General features: G+C 37.6%; 1 protein-coding gene across 1 annotated transcript in view; it reads right to left on the bottom strand.

The window, feature by feature from the left end:
* LOC117907428 (protein MRG1-like) overlaps positions 1-22046 on the bottom strand; it is a 32350-nt gene extending 10304 nt beyond the window's left edge. Inside the window, 9 exon segments of the mRNA XM_034820964.1 lie at positions 11574-11743; positions 12298-12377; positions 15030-15131; positions 15975-16015; positions 18041-18079; positions 18082-18179; positions 18839-18852; positions 19012-19065; positions 21839-22046. Of these exon segments, the coding sequence (XP_034676855.1) occupies positions 11574-11743; positions 12298-12377; positions 15030-15131; positions 15975-16015; positions 18041-18079; positions 18082-18179; positions 18839-18852; positions 19012-19065; positions 21839-22015 (775 nt within the window). The 5' untranslated portion in view covers positions 22016-22046.
* Positions 22047-24216: the final 2170 nt, after the last annotated feature.

Raw genomic sequence — 24216 nt, 5'->3', positions numbered from 1 at the left:
AGTCTTGGCCAACCTATTTTGTTTGAGGAAAGGAGCTTGTAGAAAAGGCGCATCGATGGGAAGGTGTGGGTAAGGGTGTTGGGTTTACTGGCTTACTTCTAGGGAAAATTATTTTTTGAGAAGTTAAGAAATGCATAAACGGTTTTATGATGGTGAATGATGAGATTGAGAAGAGATGTCACCTGAAATGGGCTAGATTGCTTGTTCGTTCCAATGGGAGTAAGAAGCCAAACTAGTTGATGGTCATGGATAGGGGTTGTGTTTATACCTTTCCAATTGTGATGGGAATCCCTTCCATTGGTGTCAAGGGTGCATCCAAAGATTAATACCAAATGCTTAGAGGTTAGGGAAGGATGAGAGGATTTCTCACACACAGTTGAGAAAGTGGAAAACGGCTTCAGGTGCTATGCAGGAGAAGACTTGTAGGCATGCAACATTGAGGAAGACGTGGAGACACATCCTATATAGGTTATTCAAGGGGGAGTGGTTCAAATTTGGTCAACAAAAAGTTTTTTGGGCCTTTAGAGGAGGTGAGTCTAAGGCTTTTTAAAGACAACATGGAGAGTGAAAAGAGTTTAGGCCCCTCTTTGGGTCGGGTCTTAGTCGTCTCTTCTAAGGCTTTAGTTGAGAGCCAAGTTGGGCCTTCTACTTTTGGGCCGCCTCTTCTTGTTTCGATGAAGTAGCACATTAAGAGTGAGCCTATGTCGAGCTAAAAAGGTCTCTTAAACCTCTTCATCACTAAGACCTCTAAAAGTCCCATGGAGACACGGGCAAATCCCCTCGTTCAAGTGAAGTTAGTGGGCCTAACAGAGTGGGAGTCGGGAGTTGACAAGATTTTGGTAGCAGAAGCGGCTAGTTTCGGAGGTAGGTTCTCCTCACTCTTTTCTCCTTCTTCTCCATTTGGTTCTCCTTGTCTTGGAGCGGAGCTTTCTCCAATGGTGGGACCCTCCTTGGGGTCTCCGGTTCCTGGTCTCAAGCCGCTTAGATTAATGCTCCAAGATGGGAGGATGGTGGATCTCATGGGTAAGGCTCCGATGGGTAATGAATTGGGGTTAAGGCAGTGGGGTTGGAGGACAATAATGACTCAAGGAACTGTAGGGTTGCAATAAAGGAGAATCTAGACTTTGAGTGCCTCCCAGATAAGTGTGTCACTTTCAGTAGGTTTTTAGGCTTACCATTGATGAGGTTTGAGAAGGAAATCAACTTCCTTCTCAAAAAACCAGAGACCAGAAGAGGGCATGGAGTTAAGATTACTAGGAGAAAGAAGAAATCGCCTTTGGCTACTCATTTGGAGAAAGATATGAGAAAGTTAGAATGATCAGTTCATTACAATTGCTTCCCACTCTCATATAGGGGAAGGGGAAGGGGTAGTAGGGTCCATGCCCCTTCCCTTTGAGGATGCGCTTTTCGTATGGCAACTTGGTGGCGGGTTTTGGACCTTGATGGTCTTCGGGGTGGTTTTTGGCTAGTATTTAGGGGCTTGTTTTGGTGTGGGGTGTGCGTTTAATGTTGTCATTTCCGGAAAGGAAAGTTCGGTCGTTTTTTTAGAAAAGTTATCGATTCCTGGTTTAATGGTTGAATTAATGATTGAATAGCAGTCGAACCGATGATGTCATAAATATATAATTTATATATTATTAAAATTAAAAAATAATTATAAAAATTAAAAATTAATTAATTAATTAAAAATCAATAATATTCATTTTTTATCTTTGATATTATCAAATTAAATCATGCATAAGTATAAATGTATTATTTAGAAGGAGATCTTGAAGGAGGCAAGTTGGTGTTGGGATAACATTGAGTTCAAGGTGGGGAGAGGGACTAAGGTCAAGTTCTGGACTGACCATTAGTGCTGCAACGCAGCGCTGTCCCAAAATTTTCCCCAGCTTTATGCCATGGCGGTCTTTAGAAATACAACAGTCAATGAAGTGTGGGATTCAAGTCTTGGTCAAGGAGGGTGGAATCTCAGATTGTCTAGAGATTCTAATGATTGGGAGCTAGATTTAATAGAAGAGCTGCTTCTTTTTTTTTTTGATAGATAAACATCAGAATATATTAATGAAGGCTGAAAAGCCGCATGTATACAGGTAGTATACTCAAAAGCCCAAGAAGAAAGGCTGCCACAACCTCACACACCCTCAAGTGACCGCAAGCCACTCTAAAAAGCCTAAAAGAGAATATGAATCCTCACCAATGTACACCCTCGCCCAACTCCACAAGTTACATACAAAAAAATTCTTGAATTTTTGAATATCTAAAGACCCTCCCCTAAAAGCTAACCGGTTCCTTTCCTTCCACACCGTCCAAAATATACACAACGGAATGGAATTCCATGTATTTTTTCTTTTTTTTCCCACAAAAGAACCCTTCCAACTAAGAAGCACATCTATAACTGAATTTGGGAACACCCACTGGACTCCAAAAATAGCGAGTGCAATCTCCCAAAGAGATTTAACCACTGTACAGTGAACTAGAATATGATCCGCATTTTCCTCTTCGTAGCCGCACAAAAAACACCGATTAGGGAGCTGCCACCCCTTCTTTGAAGCTTATCCAAGGTGAGGATCTTCCCCCACGAAGCTTCCCAAGCAAAAAAAGACACTTTTGTTGGAACCTTATCCAACCAAATGCGTCTGTTCGGGAAGGCACAGGCTGAGGACCCACCAACAATTTGTAGGCCCCTTAGCCCCAAAAACACCATTGCCTTCCCCTTTCCATCTCACTGTATCATCCTCAGTAGAAGTTCTGAAATCCCTCAGCAGAGTCAACATATTTCCTATCTGGTCCAGCTCCCAATCGTTGAAGTCTCTAATCAATCTCAGATTCCAACTTCCTTGACCCATGCTCGAGTCCCACACTTCACTTACTTTGGCATTCCTATTCCCTGCCAAGGTAAAAAGCTGAGGGAAGGTTTGAGAAAGCGCCTCGTTACCACACCACTTATCCGTCCAGAATAGCACTTTGGTCCCCTTTCCTACCTTAAAATCAATGCTCTCCCAACACCAATCAGCTTCCTTCATGATCTCCTTCCACAATCCCACTCCGTGAGGCCCACCAGCTTCCTTTGTCTTCCACCCACATCCCTCTTGGCCATACTTTACCCCTATCACCATTTTCCACAGGTTCTCTTTCTCATAAGCATATCTCCACACCCATTTGCCCAACAAGGCTCTATTCAAAAAATTAATCTTTCGGATGCCTAAACCTCCCTCCTCCTTAGGGCTACACACCACCTTCCACTTAATTAGGTGAGCTTTCCTCTCCAAGCTACCTCCCCCCAAAGGAAGTCTCTTTGGATTTTCTCAATCCTTTTGAAACGGACCTAGGGATGCGGATAAGGGAAAGAAAATAGGTGGGTATGCTGGCCAAAGTACTCTTGATAAGAGTAATTCTACCTCCCTTCGAAATGTATTGTCTTTTCCACTGGGCTAGTCTTCTTCTCATTCTTTCTTCCACCCCGTCCCAAGAAGAAGCGGTTTTATGATGAGCTCCAAGGGGCAGCCCCAAATAGACCGTGGGTAAGGCCCCTATTCTGCATCCTAGTTCAGCCGCCAACTCCTCCAACTCATCCACTTGCCCCACGGGAATTAGGGCACTCTTAGCCAGATTAATTCTAAGTCCCGAGGCCGCCTCAAACCATGCCAATATCCAACTTAGGTTGGTTACTTGCTCTCTTTCAGCTTTGCAGAAGATGATTGTGTCGTCCGCATAAAGAAGATGTGAAACAGCCAGCTCCTCGCCCCCTCTCCCCCGAAGCCTGCAGCCGGTAATAAATCCCCCCTCACCAGCCCGTCTAAGAAGGGTACTAAGAACCTCCATACCCAAGACGAAGAGATACGGAGAGAGAGGGTCTCCTTGCCGCAACCCCCTTGAGTTTGAGAAGAAACCGGAAGGCTCCCCATTGATTAAGATGGAGAATTTAGCAGTGGAAATACACCACCACATCCAATCCATCCAACGGGCCCCAAAACCCATCTTCCGAAGCACTTTCATCAAAAACTTCCAATTGATGCTATCATAGGCTTTTTCAATGTCCAACTTGCATATCAACCCTTTCTCTTTCCTTTTGAGCCAATAATCAATCACCTCATTAGCCACTAGGGACGCATCTAAAATTTGTCTCCCACTCACAAACGCATTTTGATCTACTGAGACGACTCTATCAAGCACCTTTTTTAGCCTATTCGCAAGGACTTTGGCCAATAGTTTATACAACCCCCCAAGCAAGCTAATGGGCCTAAAATCCCCCAGATCTTCAGCACCTCCCTTCTTGGGGATAAGGACCAGGAAGGTAGTGTTAAGGCATTTGGAAAAGGACCCATGTTCAAAGAATTCCTTAAACAGATCCCCCACTTCCTCCTTCACCAAATCCCAGCTCTCTTGCCAGAAAGCCATTGTAAATCCATCCGGGCCTGGTGCTTTATCTCCCCTCATTTCCATCAGTGCACAGTAAATCTCCTCCTCAGCAAAAGGCCTCTCCAAGTCTTCAGCTTCCCGAGGGTTTAGTTGATTGAGATGCAGCCCCTCAATATCCGCTCTCCACCCTGTCTCTTCTGTTAGAAAATTCTGGTAGGCGTTCACAATCCCCTCCCTTACCTCTTGATCCTCAATCAGCCAATCCCCATTAATCTTTATCCTGTCCAAGGAATTATTCCTACGGTGGCGTTAGCCATCCGATGAAAGTAGCCGGTGTTCCTATCCCTTCCTTAAGCCACAACTCCCTTGATTTCTGCCTCCAATGGACTTCTTCCAACAGCACCCATTTGTGGAAGGCATCCTTAGCTTCCTTTTTTTGTTCAGTTTCAGCCATAGTCAGACTCCTCTCGCTCTCCACTCCATCCCAAAATTCCACTTGCTGAAGGGCAGAGTTTTTGTTGATTTCCAGCCTTCCAAACTCCTCCCTATTCCAAACTTTAATTTTATGCTTTAAAAACTTCAGCTTCGAGGCCAGCCTGAAGCTTGCCCTTCCCCTCACCTCACTCTCCTGCCACCACCCCCGGATAAGACCTTTAAAGCCATCCACTCTCAGCCACATATTCTCAAATCTAAACGGGGTGGGACCCCTTCTCAACCCCCACCCATCAGCAAGATAGGAAAATGGTCAGAGGTGGGTCTCTGCAGCCTGCATTGGGCAATCCCACTAACCATCTCCAGCCACTGTTGCGTCACCAAAAACCTGTCTAGTCTAGCCCAGGATTGGTTATTCCTCCCCCACTCCAAGTGAAAGCACCCCCTTGCATAGGAAGATCCATAAGTTCTAAATCGTCAACTGTTTGGGCAAACATTCTCATAGCGCCAGTTAACCTTCCCTGTCTATTCCTTTCCCTTGGAGACAATAAAACATTAAAATCTCCCCCCTAAACACCACGGGTCCTCCCATAGGCCTCTGATCGCCCCCAGCTCTTCCCACAAGCAAATTCTATCTTCTCTGGAAAAAGGCCCGTACACCCCAGTAAAAATCCATACTAGCCCATTTTCCACATTCCTAATCCTGCAGGATACCGAGAAATTCCCCACCTCCGTCTCCAACACTTCCAGGGATCTTTTATCCCAACACACCAAAATCCCTCCTGCAGAGCCCACCGTATCCAAAGCCACCCAATTAGACCACCTACCCGACCCCAGACTTCTCACCAGGCCTTCCGACCAAGACTGAATTTTGGTCTCCTGAAGACAAAAAAGGTCCACCCTCTGACTTCTGATCACTGCCCTGATAACCCTTCTCTTGGAGCTGTCATTAGCTCCACGGACATTCCAACTGAGTATTCGTAGCTTCATTTAACTTCCGTAATCTGGCACCCCTTTACTTGCTCTTCACCACTTTGCTTCTTCCCCCCTTCATAGTTAATGGAGCACTCTAATCTTTTCAGCTCTCTCTCGAATTTAGATTTCTCCAGCAAGGTTTTGCTGTGAACTCTTTCCCTTCTCTTACGAATCTTAACCAAGAATTCCATGATATCCTTCTCCAGACCCTCTGTCGAAAATCCCAAAAAATTACTGAACTTGGCCAGGTCACTTTTCTCCCAGCTAAGCTCCCCCTCTGCCTCATTAGCTCGTGGCACTATTTGGTCTGAAGCCATCTTTGATCCCCCCTCTTCAGTTCTACTTATGTTTACCTCCACCAAATCCCAGCATTCAACATTCTCTCTCATAGGAGACTTCGTGCCAATGAGCATCTGAAGCGGATTTACTCCCTCACCCCGCTCCATTTCAATCCCAGAATGGTCGCAATACTCCCCCATTGGAGTCCGACCAAAAAAATGAGAAGGAAGAGAGGGGGTCCCAACAATCAGACAAGGAATCTTATCATACCTCATCGCTTCCTCAGCCAAGGCGATATCAGCCATCGATCTCACTTTTTGGCTTAGCTCTGCCTCTCCTAGCTTTCGCATTTCCTCCTTCTCCCATAATATAGGGTCATCAGAGACAGGAATCCTCTGTCGTCTTGGGCCGCAAATCTGGGCCACTTCAGATTGGAGGCTATTCACCGTCGCTGGGCTGTCTTTAACACTCGATCCAGCATCCTCCCTTGGCTTCCAAATTTTGGGCCGTTCTAAGTCCACCATCTCCTTTGGCCCAGAGAAATCCACAGGAGGAGGGGAAGTGTCCTCGGGCCCGCGAGACTTCTCCAGACGGCCCATCACTAACGGCCCATCATGAATTCCTGCCATTCCCTTAAGCCCTTCTTCCGATCCACCCAACCCATAATTACAATCCATGGGCTGCCCCGACCCGGCTGTCAGCCTCCACGTCCCATCCACCCGCTGCGTCTGGTCCTCGAGCCTTGTGCCCCCTTCTTCCTGCATCACGCGCTTGCCCTCGCGTGATTGAAACTTGCCTTCTTCCTCTCCGGCTGCTGCAACTGTTTTTCCTTCTTCCTCGGCCGGCATCACTCTTAACTTTGGCCTAGTTTCCCACCACAATGTTAAAGAGTAGCATATGTTCTCGAACCAAATGTCCACTGTCTTAGGGGTTCTCTCTTCTTTGATCCTCACCCGAATCCTAGCCCATTGCAGCTCCTCCATCCTCTCTGTTTTGACATCGATGTCCAGAAATCCCCCGCACCCCTCTCCTATCTTGAATAGGACGTCGCGATCCCATAAGGAGATGGGCAGACCAAAAATCCTAACCCATGCCTCACTCTCTTTCACTTCTTCCATCAAACAGCCCGTCCTTTGGCTCCAATTCTCCAGACGAATGCCTAATCCACCGATCGATACTGCACCCTCTTTTAGGGCTTTCTCTGCTTCCATTTTCAACTCAAATTCCAGTAAGGCCTTGCCGTCTCCCAGCTTGGCTAGGCCTAAATTGCCTTTCAGGCCCCACCGCTTTGACATTTGTGTCCCCCAGCTTCTCAGATCTTCCCCCCTTTCAAGCCTTGGATCCCAAATTCCCACAAGACAATGAGCTAACTTTTCCGTACTCACGCCTGGTGGCCTTTTGTCAACTTTCACCCGCACCACCTCTTCTCCGTTGCTGCGGTTCTGTTTCACCACCTCCGCGAAGGATCTTCCCAACATGGGGCTCCAAACCTCCTCCGTATCATGCTGTCTCTTCTGTCTATCTGAGTCAAGCTCCATCCCTCTCAACGCCTCCATTAAAAGGGCCCAGCCCCCTTTTGTTCCTTTGCCCTTGGGAACGAAAATACAAAATCTTTTTTTTTCCCAATCTGTAACCCCCAGGCGAATGAAACTTCCCCCCTTGTTTTCGCCGCGAGTTAAAGAGAAGTTTCTCCCGTTCTCTTGCCAAATCTTCTCCCGATGTCTTATCCTCGTATCCTTGATGCAAAAGACCAGTCCTTCCATAAGAGGCCCTAAGCTCGCCGGCCCCATTTTTATCCATGATGAGACACCTCTCTTTCTTTCCACTATGTATATTTGCGTCTTTCCCTTCTTTCTCTCTGCCTCGACCTCAAAGGTCTTCGATTCTACCCCAAAACTTCTTCTCTGAACCCCAGAGGGATCGAGGCCCCCTGCGTCCCCAGTCCCGCCATGGCCCCCTCTCGCTATCCCGTCTCTCTCACCCCCTCTCTCTCTAGGTCTTTCTCTCTCCTCCATCTCTTTTCACATTAACTTTATAGAAGAGCTGCTTCTTTTGCTAAGGGACTTCAGGATTTCCTTAGAAGAGGACTCAGTATTATGGAAAGGAGGGGGTCTTGATATTTTTCAAATTCGGGAGGCTTATAATTTGTTGGCTGCCCCCAATCCTCTCGTTTTTCCGAAAAAGATCATTTGGGTGGATAAGGTTCTAACCAAAGTTGCTTTCTTTGCATGGGAGGCCACTTGGGAAAAAATCCTCACGTTGGATAGGCTTCAAAATCAAGGGTGGCAGCTCCCTAATTGTTGTTATTTGTGTGGCTATGAAGAGGAAAATGTAAATCACATTCTTTTACACTGTACAGTGATCAGGGTCCTCTGAGAGATCGTCCTTGCCTTGTTTAGGGTTCAGTTGGTGTTCCCAGAGACAGTCAAAGAGGTGTTATTTTGTTGGAGGGGCCCTTTTGTGGGCAAAAAGAGGAAAAATATTTGGAATTCCATCCCGTTGTGTATTTTTTAAACGGTTTGAAAGGAAAGAAATAGGTTAGCCTTTAGAGGGGGTTCTTTAGCTATTCGGACACTCAAGAATTCTTTTGTATGTAGTTTGTGGAATTGAGTTAGGGTGTATATGAGAGAGGAGTCCTCTTCGCTTTTAGGCTTCTTGGAGTGGTTAGCGGCTCCTTAAGGGCTGGTGAGGTTGTTCTGTTTATGCGTTTTTTCCTTTGTGGCTGCTTTGTATACTCCCTGTATGCTTTGTGGCCTTCCGGCCTTTTTTAATATATTTTGAGCTCATTTATAAAAAAAAAATAAGTATAAATGTATTAATATTTTAAATTTTATTAAATGAAATATGTATAATATTTAAATATGAATATATTGAAAATAAAAGAAAATTCAATTAATTTAATTTTAACTAATTTTATAATTTTTAAAAAAATTATATTATTTTTATTTAATATTATAATTTTTTTTAGAAAATAATATATTTTCTTTTGTTTGCTAACTAAGCAACAAAATGTATGTAGTCAAATGGTGCCCATGTCATTTCCTTAGCTCAAGGTCCAAAGTTCAAATCCTTTAGGTGAGTTTTCTTTCATTTATTTTCCTTAAACTTAATATTATCAATCCCACATCAAATATAGATAAGAATAAAGAGGCCCTTAAATTCATTATTCATCCAAGGCGCGCCACAGCTTGTGAATTCAAGGTATAACCCGCCAAGTGGCTATATGGGTTGGGCATTTGCCTAAAAACCAATAAATGAAAGATATGCTTTCATGAGTCTGTTTGAACAAAAAAAAAAAGAAAAAAGAAAAAAGTAGGGGCATTGAACCATTTATTTCTTGAAAGATCATCCGGTTTGCTTGTTTCACCGGTCCAACCGCTGATTTAAGTGGTTCATGGCCAGTTCAATAGCTAAGCGGCTTAAAAGTGTCATCCAAACCAAAAAGACCATCAATTGACGATTAAACCGGTTGGATTAGCCAGTCTAATCCGGTTTTCAAAACATTGCTTTAAAGAAAAATCCTCACCTAATGAATTGGTCTAGAGTGTGCTTAGACAAGAAGAAATGGGGTCTAGGCGTTAGGAATCTCTCAATGTTCTCAACATGGTGCTACTGACTAAGTGGGGTTGGATATTCACCCTGGAAATAATCCCCTATGTGGGTTAGGAAGACACGAGTACCCTATCAAGTTAGTTGGGAAGGTGAGGTTGTGGATTGAAAGTTAAGGGTAGCCTTGGAAAAAAAGAAACCATGTAGGGCAAGTGATGGAAGGGTAGTGGTTAGAAAAGAAGCTCGAGTGTTGGGTTTGTAAGGAGGTGAATGGGTCATTTAAAATGAAGTAGGGCCTGTTGAAGGAGGAAAAAAACCCTTATTCTGAATTGCCATTGAGTTGCAGAGAGACAAATTTTGTTTCTATTGAGTGGTTCTTAGGTCGTAACATGTCAAGATCAATCACACTTAGACCAATGGATTGGTCTAAGGCTCAACCACTACAGGCTCAGCTTTTGAAAAGTGACCCCCACCCACATAATTGAATGCCCTTATTCCCCCACTTCATGACAATAGTCATATGCTCTCCTTCTTAGCCTCCTCCTCGACTCGATGTAGACGCGAGTGATTGTTAGCAAGTTTAGGGAGGAGAAAGAGGTTGGAGTTCGAAGGTGCTTAGGAAAAGGTTACGGTGTTGGTTTTTGGAAGGTTATCATAAAAATTGGGAGGTTTTTAAAAAGTAGGCTTTGCTTCATTGTTGGGAATGGGAGGAAAATCAAGTTTTGGTTGGACAAGTGGTATGGTGATACCTCGCTAAAAGAATATTTTCTCACCTTATTTGCCATTACCAACTTAAAGGACTTATAGGTAGTAGATATGTGAGAACAGGATGGGGAATTGGGCCATTGGAGTCCCTGTTTCATAAGACAATTCCATGATTAAGTGTTAGTGATGGTGGAGGCCTTCCTACAAAAAATTCAAAAGCACACAATTAGGCATGAACTAAAAAGACACTAACATCCAATTCATCCCACCCCATATCTTAGATGTTCACCTAAGATTGCTTAACTTGATTTCACACAATTAGACTTGCACTGAGTTAAGGAGTCAACTCCTTGAGATCCCTAAGCTTGTCTCTATGCTTTACTCCAGCAAGTCTATACCCTCTAAATGTCCACTATGGAGCCTTACATAGTCTTCCTTCCACAAGTTTGGCCGTCACTATAATTTCCTCCATATTGGATCCTAACATGCTTCCTTTCTTCATCACAAGTTCACCTTACAACCATACTCTGATACAAACTGTTATGGTCTTATACCTCACTTAAGCACAAACAAGACACACAACTCAAGTTTGCTTGATGTTGCTATGTCAACTTTTCCCAATCCATGCTAGAGAATTTCTAAACAATGAGGAACCTAAACAATAAAGCAAAGGAAGAGATTACACTAGGAAGCTTGAAGGAATGCAATTGTATTCTTTATATGTGCTTGAAACTTTCAAGATTTGTGTCTTCACCAAATGAAGGTCTCACTTATTTATAGATGAAGCCAAAGAATATTCCAAAACCTTAGGTTCCTAGAGACTCTCCAAAACATTCCAAAAATCTCTACACTATGTATGATATTTATATAGTTCTAGAGAATTTTAGATAGCATCCTGAACAACTTATAGATGAGTTAGGGTGTCATTTGTGCATGGCATGACATGATGCTACCCTCAAGAAAGTCTTATAAATATTGCTACCATGAAGCATAATAGCATGACCTTGTTATCTCACAGAAATTTCACAGATAACTAAGTTGCCTTGTATGATACAAGTGTGTTTCACTTAATGATGAAAGTCATCATTAGGTCTTTTCTTGTGTTAAAAACCAAGTTTGCTTAAAAATTGTGACTACATAGCTCACTTTAAGAGAAAATTGAGTTGTACATAACTTGTGAGTAGGAAAGAAGTGTCCTAACTGATCCATTTGAAGCAATAAGAATTCATCAAAACAAATAATATTTATTGTGTCAAATTAGAGGAATATCATACCAAAGAGGCGTAATAGATGTTCAGCACCATATATAGTTGAAGGAGAGACATTATTTGCAATTGCTTCTTGATACTGTTGACGCTCCCTTTCATACAGAAGCATCACTGGCAATGCTTTGTCAAAGTAACAACGTAACCCTTTCAGAATTTCTCCAGCCGAATCAGATATCCTTTGTACAACAAATTCCATACAATTATACATTAAAATTTAGCAAATTACATACAATTATATAGTAAAATTTAATCATAATTACATAATAGAATGGACATATAAAGATTACTATTATTTCTGCAGTGCACAATGATGAGAAATTTATCACAGTAAAAAATATAGCACATCATGCATCAAACTAGAATACTAAATACAGAATGATGTGAGACAACAAAAAAATGCATCACCACAGATGCTTACTTTCTTTTTTTCATTCTTTTTTTCTTTCTTTTTCCTTTTTATAATATTTTGGTAGGGGTACAAATACTATTAGATGCATGCATGTCTGTCTATGCAAACCATATTAGTGTGAAAATTACAAGAACCACCTCATACTATAGTATACATTCCAGCACAAAATATCCTCAAATAACTGCTTCAATAACACACCAGGCCAAAACAACAAAAATAACTCCTATCAAACCCAGGGCAGTGTCATTGCAACTTTGTTTGATCACCTTTAGAAGTTGGAAAAGAGTTCAAAATGGCAGGAGCCATAGCAAATATACTTACATGCCATCCCTCTTTATCCTGTAATCAAGATACTTCTTCAATATTTTGTCAACAGTTGGAGCTCGAGGCAGTCTAACAAGCTGCAAGAAGAAATCAATGTATAAATCAATCAAATACAAAAAAGTTTCTCCTGAGTAAGAGGTTATCTTAAAGAATCTCATAAATGGCAAAAGGATATGCCAATCAAAATATAAATAAATAAATGGCATAAGAACAAGTATACGTCATGAAGATAAATAAATGGCACAAAGAATTAAGTAAACAAAAGTAGTTGGGATTACTTATCCCTTATACAATATGAAGATAAAATGAGAATCATCACAAGCCGCACATGATTTGAAATCCAAACTTAACAAAGATTAACCTGGATATGTTAACATCACTAGTCCACCACCATCTGCTCCTGTATAGAGCCATATTGTCTCTAAAGTTATAGTTTAAAAAAAAACAAACAAACAAACCATTCACTGCCTCAAACTCTTAAACTCTCAAACTAGGCTAATGAAAAATCAAATCTAACCTCTCCTATCGATAATGGCCATTTCAATTTCTACATCTCCAATCTCTAAGATAATTCCAACAATCTGGGCTTATTAGGTGTAAACTACCTAAGCTAATTGATAATGTGGTGTACACCTACAACATGTCCAATTAATATGGGACAGTTCTGGTTTATATGCCATGCATATGCATGGTGGTTGGTTGATACGACATTTGGTAGTTCTAGAAATGTTGATTCTGAAGAACTAAGAAGGTGTAAACACAGACCTGCATATGAGGTATCATATATTGAACTCAATCATTATTGATATCATGCATGAGAAGTTAAGTTTGATTAGCAAAAGATTCATTAATCATCTGATAATCATCCTTATTGGTCCTACTTTTATTCTATTGTGTGTGTCATCTTTAATCTCTATCTTCTCAAGGAGGATTGCATAAATACACAACAATAGCTAGTCTTCATTATCACTTGTATCAGGACCATAAACTCTGGCATTTCCTGATGTATTTATTTACTCATCATTCACCATGTGCTGTATGAACAACTAAATGTGATCATCCACAGAAACACTGTCAAGCATAATCTTCAGGCATGACATGTTGAAACAGATAATTAAGTACAATGTAAGCCTCATTTGCAAAGAAATATTAGCATTAGAAAAACTTTTACAACCCAACTATACAGAAGCTCTATGTACATAGTACATGTCTATTAAAATATTTGATAATCACTTGAATTTAACTCTACAAGGGCATCTTGGAAATTTGAGAAGCTGAATATTGGACTTGATAATATTTAGAAAAAAGATTTAAAACAATTCCTAAACCACACAATCATCATCACATTGGCATAGACAAGCTTAACTACAGCACAGACCCGATTATTTGAATTTTTTATAAGATACAAGATAAGAACCATATGGATATAATTTAACAAAAAAAAGCAATTGAAACAATTGAGCCATCACAATTACTTAACAAGTGAATCACTCTCCTAACGAGTGCAAATTGAGTTTTTCTAGAGTTTTGGGTGCACATCCAGGAGACTATAGAGGCAAATTAAAAGACCGGTTCCTCAGCAAATTGGAGCATCATCCCACTTGAACTTCATCAAAGATTATCTCCCTCCACATTCGCGCTCCCCCTATTTCTTTTACATTTTTAGTTTCTCTGTATTGAGAAATTTTGGACTCTTTATTTTCTCTAACATTGTTTGGTTTGTATTTATGATGGAAGGACCTCTATCCTTTCTTGTAAATAACTTTCCCCTGTCTATCATACTTCTGTTGTTTCTCATAAAGGAAAAAGTAGTTTCTCATCAAGGAAAAGGAGACACGTGGTTCAACTATCTGCTAAAATCAAATATTGATGGTTTTCCAAATGAATGGTTTATTGAATTTTTTCATACTTACTAATAAGTGGGTATATGCACATTGTTTCCAAAGTTCCCTACTATATTAGTGAGATAACAATAAAGTGGCTTTGGTAACCAACTGTTTCCTTAGTACACATAAGAACACCACTCCATTCTAATGGCAGCCACCAAATATCAGTCTTAAAATATGAGCAAGAAACCTTCACTCAAAGAGCTTAAAATTCTTTGATTTTATACACCACAAATCTTTTTAAGTTTCACAATAGTAGAAAATTTCAACATCCCAAAGTTGGACTGGAAAAGGAAATGCATTCCCTTCTTTTAGAAGCTGGGAAAGCATGGCAGCGTTACTGGTGACAATAGTGGTAGTAGAAAGGTGCTTGGTTGGATGTTGTATGTATTATGGGAATAATGGTATTATGTCACTCTTGAAGAAATATGCACAACAGAAAATTCAATGAAATCTACATTATTGTATATGGCAGCCACCATAACATGGACCTAAAAAGATATTAAAAGGAAAAAAGAAAAATAAATTATGGATATCTTTCCCTTGAAATATTAGGAAACAAAGAACTAAACTATCATAAGAAAATGACCATAAATTTTAATGGACTAAGGCCTATACACATTGGGTGGAACCAATGATCTGTAAATATATGTGCTGATAGTGGATATCTTTCCCTTGAAACAAAAAGCTAAACTATCACAGGAAAACCATTATGCCAAGGGAACAAAAACGAATGTGAAATATAAATTATCATATAGCAACTTGATTCCAAAAAAAAATTATCATGTATCGTCTGATAATTTGAAAAATTGAGGCCCCATGATGAATTTAGAATATAACTACCTGGCCCAGATGAGTAATGAATTCACAATCATCAACTAGTTGCTTCTTCAGTGTTGGAGGAATTTGGATGTTCACAAGCTTCTCCACTGGTATAGCTTCCTTCTCCAAACAATAAAGAAAGCACAAACTTAGCTCAGGAAACCTCAAACTGTCTATGGAAAACCTGGCCAAATAAATTCTAATAAAGAGAAACTCATCAACTAAGAAGCACTTTCAAGTCTTATACATGACAGGTTAGCAGAAATGTACTGGGTTCCATGGGGCTTGAACAGTAAGCTAGGCTAGAATGTGAAATAAGGTCAATGGAAACGACTAAGAGATATTTCCTGTAAGTCCATTTTTTCTCTAAATGAAATGAAAAGGCAAACTGTCTCGAGCCTGCTAAAGATACTATACTAGGTGGAAAAAGATATCATGAATTAGGACAATGGAACCCAATAGAATTAAAAATCCCAGACGGCAAAACATCCACCATAAGTATCATCCATGTAGGAAATATGTTACTTGGCATCTTAAGAAGGACTACATCTTTTTGCATTTTCTTTAAGAGATGATCCCTCCCATCTTGGGAGATCTTCCATCTACAAGCTAACAAATGCCAATACGTCTTAGGACTTTAGCCAATTGCAAATCTTTTAAATCTGGGGCTAGGCTAAAAGTGTCCATAGGTGGACCAAATTAAATCCATTAATAGAAAGCTTCCTGCACATGCTAAGATAAGCTATATCGCCTATCGAAAAGAAGGAAGAAAATAAAGGCATAAATTTCAAGACATCAAAATAGTGCATAATGCAATTTTACATGCTACAACATACCAGAAAATCCTGCAAACTTTTTGCCACTAGAGCTAGGATAATGATCACAAACAGTACACGTCCATATATCCAAATACAAAAACTCAATCATTCTGGATTTGCTCCAGACAAAGACAATCCAAGAATTTACCTTAGTGACAGAGTCATTCTTCCACTTCTTGCCTCTTGCAACTGCACACATTTTCCAGAATTAATATATAGGAAGACCAATACAGAGTTATACACCCAGATGATTACAATCAACAACAAAAATTATTTTCAGATATAAATAAGATCAGACACAATGGAAGTGGTTCTCCATATCAATATGAAAGAAGGATGACTATGACTCTTTAATAGATAAAGTTGAGTATTTTCTTTTAAAATTATGGAGAAGACATGATTTAATAGATAGGAAGATCATGTCCATTTGAATAATGACTGAAGGAATAATTATAAATCTACCAAATCTTAATTGATCAATTATCACCCTCAAAAGAACACTAAAAATGGTGACAAATGAGCATCATGTCAAATTCAAATCTACTAAGGGCAATTTACAAAGCATGAGCTAACAGCTTATTTGAATTTTGGTCTCTACATTTTAGTTAGGGGTCCCAGCAAGATGCACAAAGAATGATAAAACAAATTTCCGCAGACATTAATAGATAAAAATAATCCATATAGTCAATTGTATTTTACAGTATTGATCTCTAATTCTCCTTTCTCCTAGTAATGCCTTAAAAAACAAGGCCATTAAGCTTTCTAGAAGATATGATTCTTTTCCCATACCCTGAATTTTTTTCTATAACAAGCCAAATTTGTTGAAGGATGAAAACAAAGTACAACCTCCAAACTGAAAAGGAAAATGATAAAAAAAGACAAATAAACCAAAAGATAAAAGCCTGAGGGGTCAGAGAAGAGGTCAAGTAACATTTCAAGGTGAAATCAACCATTTTGGTTAAGATATTTGCTTCCAATTTAAACCCCAAGCTTTGATTCCCTGAGCACCAGTAGAGGAGTGAATTCATCTTACTTAGAAGCTTTAACCATAACAGCCAGTCAGGATAGAATAGCAAAGACTATGTGACCATATTGATTTCTGGTTATCCTTCCGCTACCAAATTGCCGTGTTCCCAATGGTTCAGCAATCAGAGAAAGCATCAAATGCCCAATATGGGGCAAGCATCCAAATCTTAGGGACAGAAGGATTCGCCCAGGAAGGAGGAAGAGACACCAGTCCAATCAATGATTAAATTGGGAGGAGAACTACTTTGAAACCAGTAAAAACTTGAAAGTCCAAAAAAGGCAAGGAACCTGGCTATCTTCCAGATAGAATTGAAGTGTAAGTTTCCTCTATTGCACTCTTTCCAAGTACCTTGAACTGTACTTGCACCATCTAGTGGAACCCAAAATACTAGTTGGGCCTGTGTTTGCAAAAGTGATCCTTTTCAAGCCTTTCCATATACACAACAAAAGAACATCAAAAAGCACTTTAACTGAAACGTTGTCCTAGAACCAAAATTCCAATTGAATAATCTGAAGTCAATGTAGCAAGTTCCCATGGAATGCAGCTAACTAATTGATGCCAAGAAATATGTGGCGAGTTATTTTCCCAAAAATGAAAATTGGATACCAGATTCATATTACTGCTTTCTTCTATAATCTGATAAGTAATATTGACCAATTCAGGAAGACCTAAATGCTGTCACATCAGGTCTTGTTATAATAAATGGAGCCTGTTTTTCCTGTTTCATTGTGCTCGCCTTATCCATAAAATCAGAGAAAACTCAAAAGCCTCATCAAGCAATGCCACAATCCAATCCCACCATAATCAAGAAATATATGTAATCCCATAGGTTCATGTTTCCCCACCTTTAGGCCCATTTCCTACTAGAGTTTACATATAGTTTACACTTTTCACATTCTAAACAGTAGGATTATAAAACCTAGAGTTGGTCCACCACAACCTAGTCCAATGGTAGAGACACAGTCATAGGCTTGAATTTATTCTATCATATAGTAGTTTTATTACTCTCGTTTATTCATAAATGATAGAAGGACCAAGAACATTTCTATTACTGAATCTAAGAAAAAGAAAGAATCTGAAATGCAAGGACACTGACTAAGAATTATGTGAAAACAATTGGAGAATCAACATTCAAGTTTATAATAAAAAAATAAAAAGCAAAAGAAGAGAGTGAAGGTAAGCAGTACAATTTTTTGGCTTAATCTGTGAGGCACGCACTGGCTTTGTGTTTTGTCTATGCCCTGTTTTTTTCCCAGGGCCTTCTGTTTTTGGACATTCTCTTCACTAAATTTCAGCAGCCGATCCATGCCCACCCATTCATCCCAGCTGTTGAAGATAAAAGGCTATGTAATCAAAAGGTTAAGCCATCCAAAAAATGAGAAAAGCACTATGAAATTCCTTCCTCAACAATGAACCTCCTACTCCCCTTTAGCAAAGTTCTATTAAAATGTAAAGATATTTTGCAGCTATATTAAAATATCATCAACAATGGCCAAAGAAAAATTTCAGAAGACTAACTAATCCAGCAGAAGATAATTTTTATGCAGCAAATAGAAGAACTGGTTGTAAAGCAATTCAGCATATGCATCAAAGGAAAACTGAAAAGACACTGTGCTAGGCAATAACACAATACAAGTAATGATCAATATGCTGCAATAAAGGATGCTTATTATTTTCAGCAAGAATGCATACTTACACATATTAGCATCCCTAGCTAGAAGAAATATGTACATTGCATATGCATGTGACTATTAACAAAAATAAATAAAACATTTACCTTTAAAATCCACCAACAGCAACACTTACAGAATGAAAGTGGAGTTCATAACATTTGCACCAAAATGCAGAAGTTCAGGAACCACAGCATATTAAGTGAAAAATAAGAAATAAAAAAATAAACTAAACTGGCTCCAATAACCCACTTGGCATTCTCACTGTGAATTTATATCGGAATTCAGAAAATTTGAGCTGGAACATGTACTCACTTTTTGCTCCAACCCTGAGGAAAAAATATATTATATGTTATCAAAATACCAAAATAGGAAAATCCTATTTGCTCACAAACTCAGCAACTTGGAACTAATGCAACCACACTAATGGAGGTAAGAGCTAAAATCATTGCAGAATGAAAAAACTGATGTGTGTGTAAAATACTTACAAGGTAATGAACAAAATACTTCCATTCATTCATCTGAAATTCAATTCTTCGCACCTTGCAAATAAAAGAACATGGCCTATGAGATTTAGAGCATTAAATAGGATAGAAACAAGACAAAAATTGACAGAACATATGGATCTAGCACAGAAAGCATAGATGCATATTAGAAAATACTGCCTACCAGGTGGCATATTGATAGGAAGTGTAAATATGCATTCAGACCATCAACTTCTTACTTTGAAGCCACCATGCCTCTGCTATATGCATAAAGGTTGTAGGATCACATACTTTCATATATACTCTCCAAACTTTCTAAACTGTACTGCCTTTTTGGCAAACAGAAGAAAAGATTAGCTCTGTGATTTGGCTATCTTCCACTCAAGCCAACAATAACTGAAGACACTAGAATTCCTCAGAGAAAAGGAAAGTGCAAGTCTTGGCCTCTTAGGAACTTGCATTGCAAGGTTCTCTCCACATATTTAAAGAGCTCATCCCCTTAAAGAAGTCATACAATTGAGACGGAGCTGTACAGGTGTCAAAAATGGAATAACAAGTGTCACTCATCAGAGCTCTTCGCTTGGGAAGAAAGTTTGTGTTTCAGGTCCAGCTTTATCTGTGACCTATTCCTGCTTGTGAAGAAAGTTTAGGCTTAAGGTACAGCTTTATTCATCCTTTTCCTTTTGAGCTCTTTTTTAGATATGTTTTGAAGCTTGCCGAGCTAACACTGGTCAGTCTGGGCTTCTCCATGTTCCTTTTCAGGTAGGGCTCTATTAAGGACCCATTCTTAGGTTATTTTTAGCAAAGTTTTAAAAGGCGTGTTTAAAATGCACCCAGGCCACTACCCAACCACTCCCTAATTATACCGCCCTGTTTGTTAAGACATGCGATTTGTTGACTTAATGTCTTATCTACTTATTTTTCCCTTCTAAACACTTTTATTCTTGAATTTTAATTATATATTGAAATTTATATAATTTTATTATTTTTTGTTAAATGCTTCTTTTAAATATCTGAAATCTTAAAATTTTTATTGAGTGGATAAAATTTGGATCATATTTAATAAAATTGATATGCATCCCAAGTTAATTTCACTTCATTCAAGCATCCCTTATGTTGCCTTTACGCCTAAGCTATAGAAAACTTTTGCATTTTAGGTGTGTCTTTGTTTTTTTTTTTGACAGACAGGTGTCTTGTGCCTTTTAAAACTATGGTTTTTAGCATACTTTGGGACACACTGCATACCCGTCAATGTCAGGCTTTTTGTCTTCTAATGCGCTGCAGCATTTTTTAGGAAATGATGACACTAGGACAGAGAGCTTGTGTCTTGTCCCAATCAGGTCCTTCCCGTAAGCATGAGGTAAGGTAGCAATCTAGGGCTTAATCAGATGGGATTTTTGGGTTGACCTTGTTTTTGCCCCTTCAACAACCAACCCAACATTTGGCCAAGCTCAGGAAACTATTTCTAAGACTTTAGGTGAGCCATGTTGAAAACCAGACTTGACCTTGATTTGGATGAGCTCAGGCTGATATGTCAGGCAACTTGACACAAACCAAAACTGATTATGCAAATCAATGCAAGTGCATGCATGTACCAAATAGAAGTTAGAAGATTCATTTGTATGAGCATGAATTAGCAATATATAATGGTGGCCACTTTTACTTCATTGATGATGTTCCACCAATAAGCATTCGCCCAATGATATCTAGAGGGCTTCCTAATTGAACTTAAAGTCTATTTGGTAATGATTTTAGGAAGTATTTTTAACCTAATAAGTGTTTTTAAAAAAGATTTTAGGAAACACTTTCAAAAAACTGGAAAATTGCTGGTAGTGTTGAAAAATCACTTAGAGTGCGTTTGGTAGTAATTTTAGGAAATATTTTTAGTCTTTCTAATACTTTAAAGCAAGTGTTAAAAAAGCTAAAAACACTTCCTAAAATCACTACCAAATGTACTCTTAGTTTACAAGTTAGGAGTTCAAAGACGCTGAGTTTTACAGCATCTAGGTATGTTTGAAGAAAATTGTAATATCATGCTTTTATGAGCACCCAAAAATATATGAAGTAATGCTCCTTTTGGGTTGTTGCAAAATTGTACAAAAAGAAACAAAGGCTCTAACAAACTGCAATTTCACTGGAATTCGCTATAAGATCTAAGTCCCCAATTCTTTTCCTTAAATCTCTTAACAATCCAATAACAAGAAGAAGAAGAGGAAGAACAATTTTATATATATATATATATAACAATTTTATCAAGTTATATAAAATAACTTGATATAAACTCAGGCAGAATCCAAGAACCAATTTCAAATAATCACACATTTAAAGACCTACAAACAATGGAATCTTCTTTCTATTAGATTCTTACTTAAATTTATTTTCCCTGCAGATTAAGCAAATCCTACAACACGCCCATATGAAATCTAGACTATGATCAAGAATCAACAGTATTACTACATTAGGTCGTCAATGAATAGTGATAACCCTTTATTGATGATGGCAAACCTTCCATTTGGTTGCTGAGAAAACAGAGAAAAGGGGAAGTAATTTAAAAGACTATTTTCTGATTTATTATTATTATTATTGGTTTCTCAACATTTTATCGATAGACCAAACGGCACCAAAGTCCATCTTGGGTACATTGAGTGAATGAGAGCTACGATTCCCCTTTTTCTTTTTAACACTCCAATTCTTTGCAAGAAGCAGAGGGAAGATTACCGTTACACATTGTTGGAAATAAAAGATAAAACAAAAAATTAATATCGAATAGCAATCAAAGATAAAAATTAAAAAGAAAAAGAAAAAGAAAAGAGAAAGAAAGAAAGAGAACCTTGGCTGGATAAATACGAAGGTTATGATAAGCGAGGACCTTCTCTCCTTCAGAAAAGGGACACGAATCGGAAAGGGGAGGGCAGTCATCGGTGTCGCTGTCGGCGTCGACGTCGATGTCGGTTTCGGTGGTGTCGCCGTCGGTTTCGGTTGCGGAGGCATCGACAGAGCTTCCCATTTGAAAACGATCGCAGCTGCCGTGCCCGATATCAAGTGACAGCTATATTTGATATGGCGGTTTTTAATAGCAAATGTCAATATTATCTGGCCTGGCCCTCCGAATAACTGAATACGGAGGTTTTTCACTTGCTTTTCACATCCCCATGTCGTCGTCGACACGTGGCATCCTGATGCAAATATCCGCATTTTTGTATACTACCCTCACCATTCCACTGCTTGGCTTTGTATCATCAAGATCTTCCAGAATTTTATTTTTTTTTAATTTATCCATGTCAAATATATTTTTTCTGTTAAAAACACTGTGTACTTTTGTTTTCATAGTTCTAGAAATTAGAAAGTATAAATTGCGGACACTTTTTTTTTTTTCTTTATTTCTATTTTTATAATCAGATAATAATAATAATAATTTTATACAAAATACAACCATTCTTAAAAGTTTATGAACCAAAAAAAATTAGGACTCTGTTTGGTCTATTATTTAAAAACGGTTTTCTGTTTTCACAAATAGAAAATTCTTTTTAAAATTTTCTAATACAGTTTAATCATTATTTTTTTAAAATAAAATAAAATATAAAATAATTTTTAAATAATAAATAGGAATTATTTTCACTTATTTTTTAAAAAGAAAAAGAAAACATGGGTTTGTTTAACCATGTGTTTATGAAACTTATTTTTAAAAACCGTTTTTAAAAATAAGTTTCAAAAACACGGTTAAACTGGTTCTAATAGTTTTAAAAATTATTTTTTAAAAATGAGATATTAAGAAAATTTACTAACAAAGAACTTTTAAAGACATAAGTAAATTTATATTTGTTTGTATAATATGCTTTAGTTTTTATATAAAAAAATTTTATTTTAAAAAATAAAATAATTGAAAGTATATCCAAACGGACACATGATTTTTAAATTATGTTTTAAATGGATAAAACTCAAAAAAATTATCAATGTCTTGTTGAAAAAATAAAAATGAGAGAATTATAGATATTAATTTCTTACTTAAAAATTTGCTAAGAAAAACTTTAGAGTGAAATCAATTTATTTTTTATTTTTTTGAAATATTAGATTAAAAAGGTTGAGATAATCCTGTATTTGAAAAAACAACTTCCAAAAATTACATTATTTTTTTCCCAAAACAATGTTATATTCAGTTCATTCCTTTAAATTTGCATTTTCAATGTCCTTTTTAATCATATAACCTTTTATTTTTATTATCTTACTTGAGTTTGAGTTTGAGAGGGTAAAAGCATTTGATTTGGGTTTTACAAGAGCAGGATCTCAAAAGCAATTTTTTGATACACAAAAATAAGAGCATGTTTGGTGGAGAAATTAAAAATAGTTTTCGGTTTTTAAAAATATAAAACAGTTTTAATTTTTTTTACATGTTTGGTAATTGTTTTTAGGGTAATGTTTTTTTTAAAATAATAATAATAATAATAAAATAATATGAACAAGCTGAGGTTGTTCTTTATTATTTTTAAAAACAAAAGAAAATAAGAAAATTCACTTGAACTATTGTGTATGGATCTTTATACTTTTTTTTCACTTATATTTTTACTAGCTACTTTTAATTTAATATTTATTTATTTTGCCCATAAAAAAATAATAATAATTGAAGTACTCATTTCACTTGTATTAAAAAAATGAATACTAAAATTATTTTCATCTTATAGTAATTTGTGTTTAACTAGAATAAAAAATTATTTCATAATTAAAAAAATTATTTCATAATTAAAAAAATTATTTCAACTCATATATAATTATAAATTTATTTATCTTTAAATTAACTTGAATTTGATTTTATATTAATATAAATTAAATTTATAAAAATTTTATAAAATAAAAATAAGACATTGTTTTTAAAAACAATACAAATTCTTTTGTTTTTTGTTTTTAAAAAATATTTTTGAAAACATCATATCAAATACTCTTATTTTTTAAAAATTCTAAAAACTATTTTTTGTTATCTATTTAAAAAAAAAAAAAACCACCAAACGGAACTTTAAGTTTTTAAAAATTTTCATTAGTAAAATAAATTTATTAACAATTTTTTATAAAATAAAAATTAAAAAAATTATTCGGTTAAATAAATTCAAAATAGTTTGAACATGATAAAAGAAGTGGGGATCACTTCCATGGTAAAAATTATTGTCTACTTTTAAAGCCATGAATAGTAATTCAATATGTAGTGATAAGATATCT

This window comes from Vitis riparia, chromosome 18 (assembly GCF_004353265.1).
Source record: "Vitis riparia cultivar Riparia Gloire de Montpellier isolate 1030 chromosome 18, EGFV_Vit.rip_1.0, whole genome shotgun sequence".
In the NCBI taxonomy this organism is placed as follows: domain Eukaryota; kingdom Viridiplantae; phylum Streptophyta; class Magnoliopsida; order Vitales; family Vitaceae; genus Vitis; species Vitis riparia.
The sequence above is the reverse complement of the archived record's forward strand: the minus strand, read 5'-3'. Positions and strand labels throughout refer to the sequence as shown.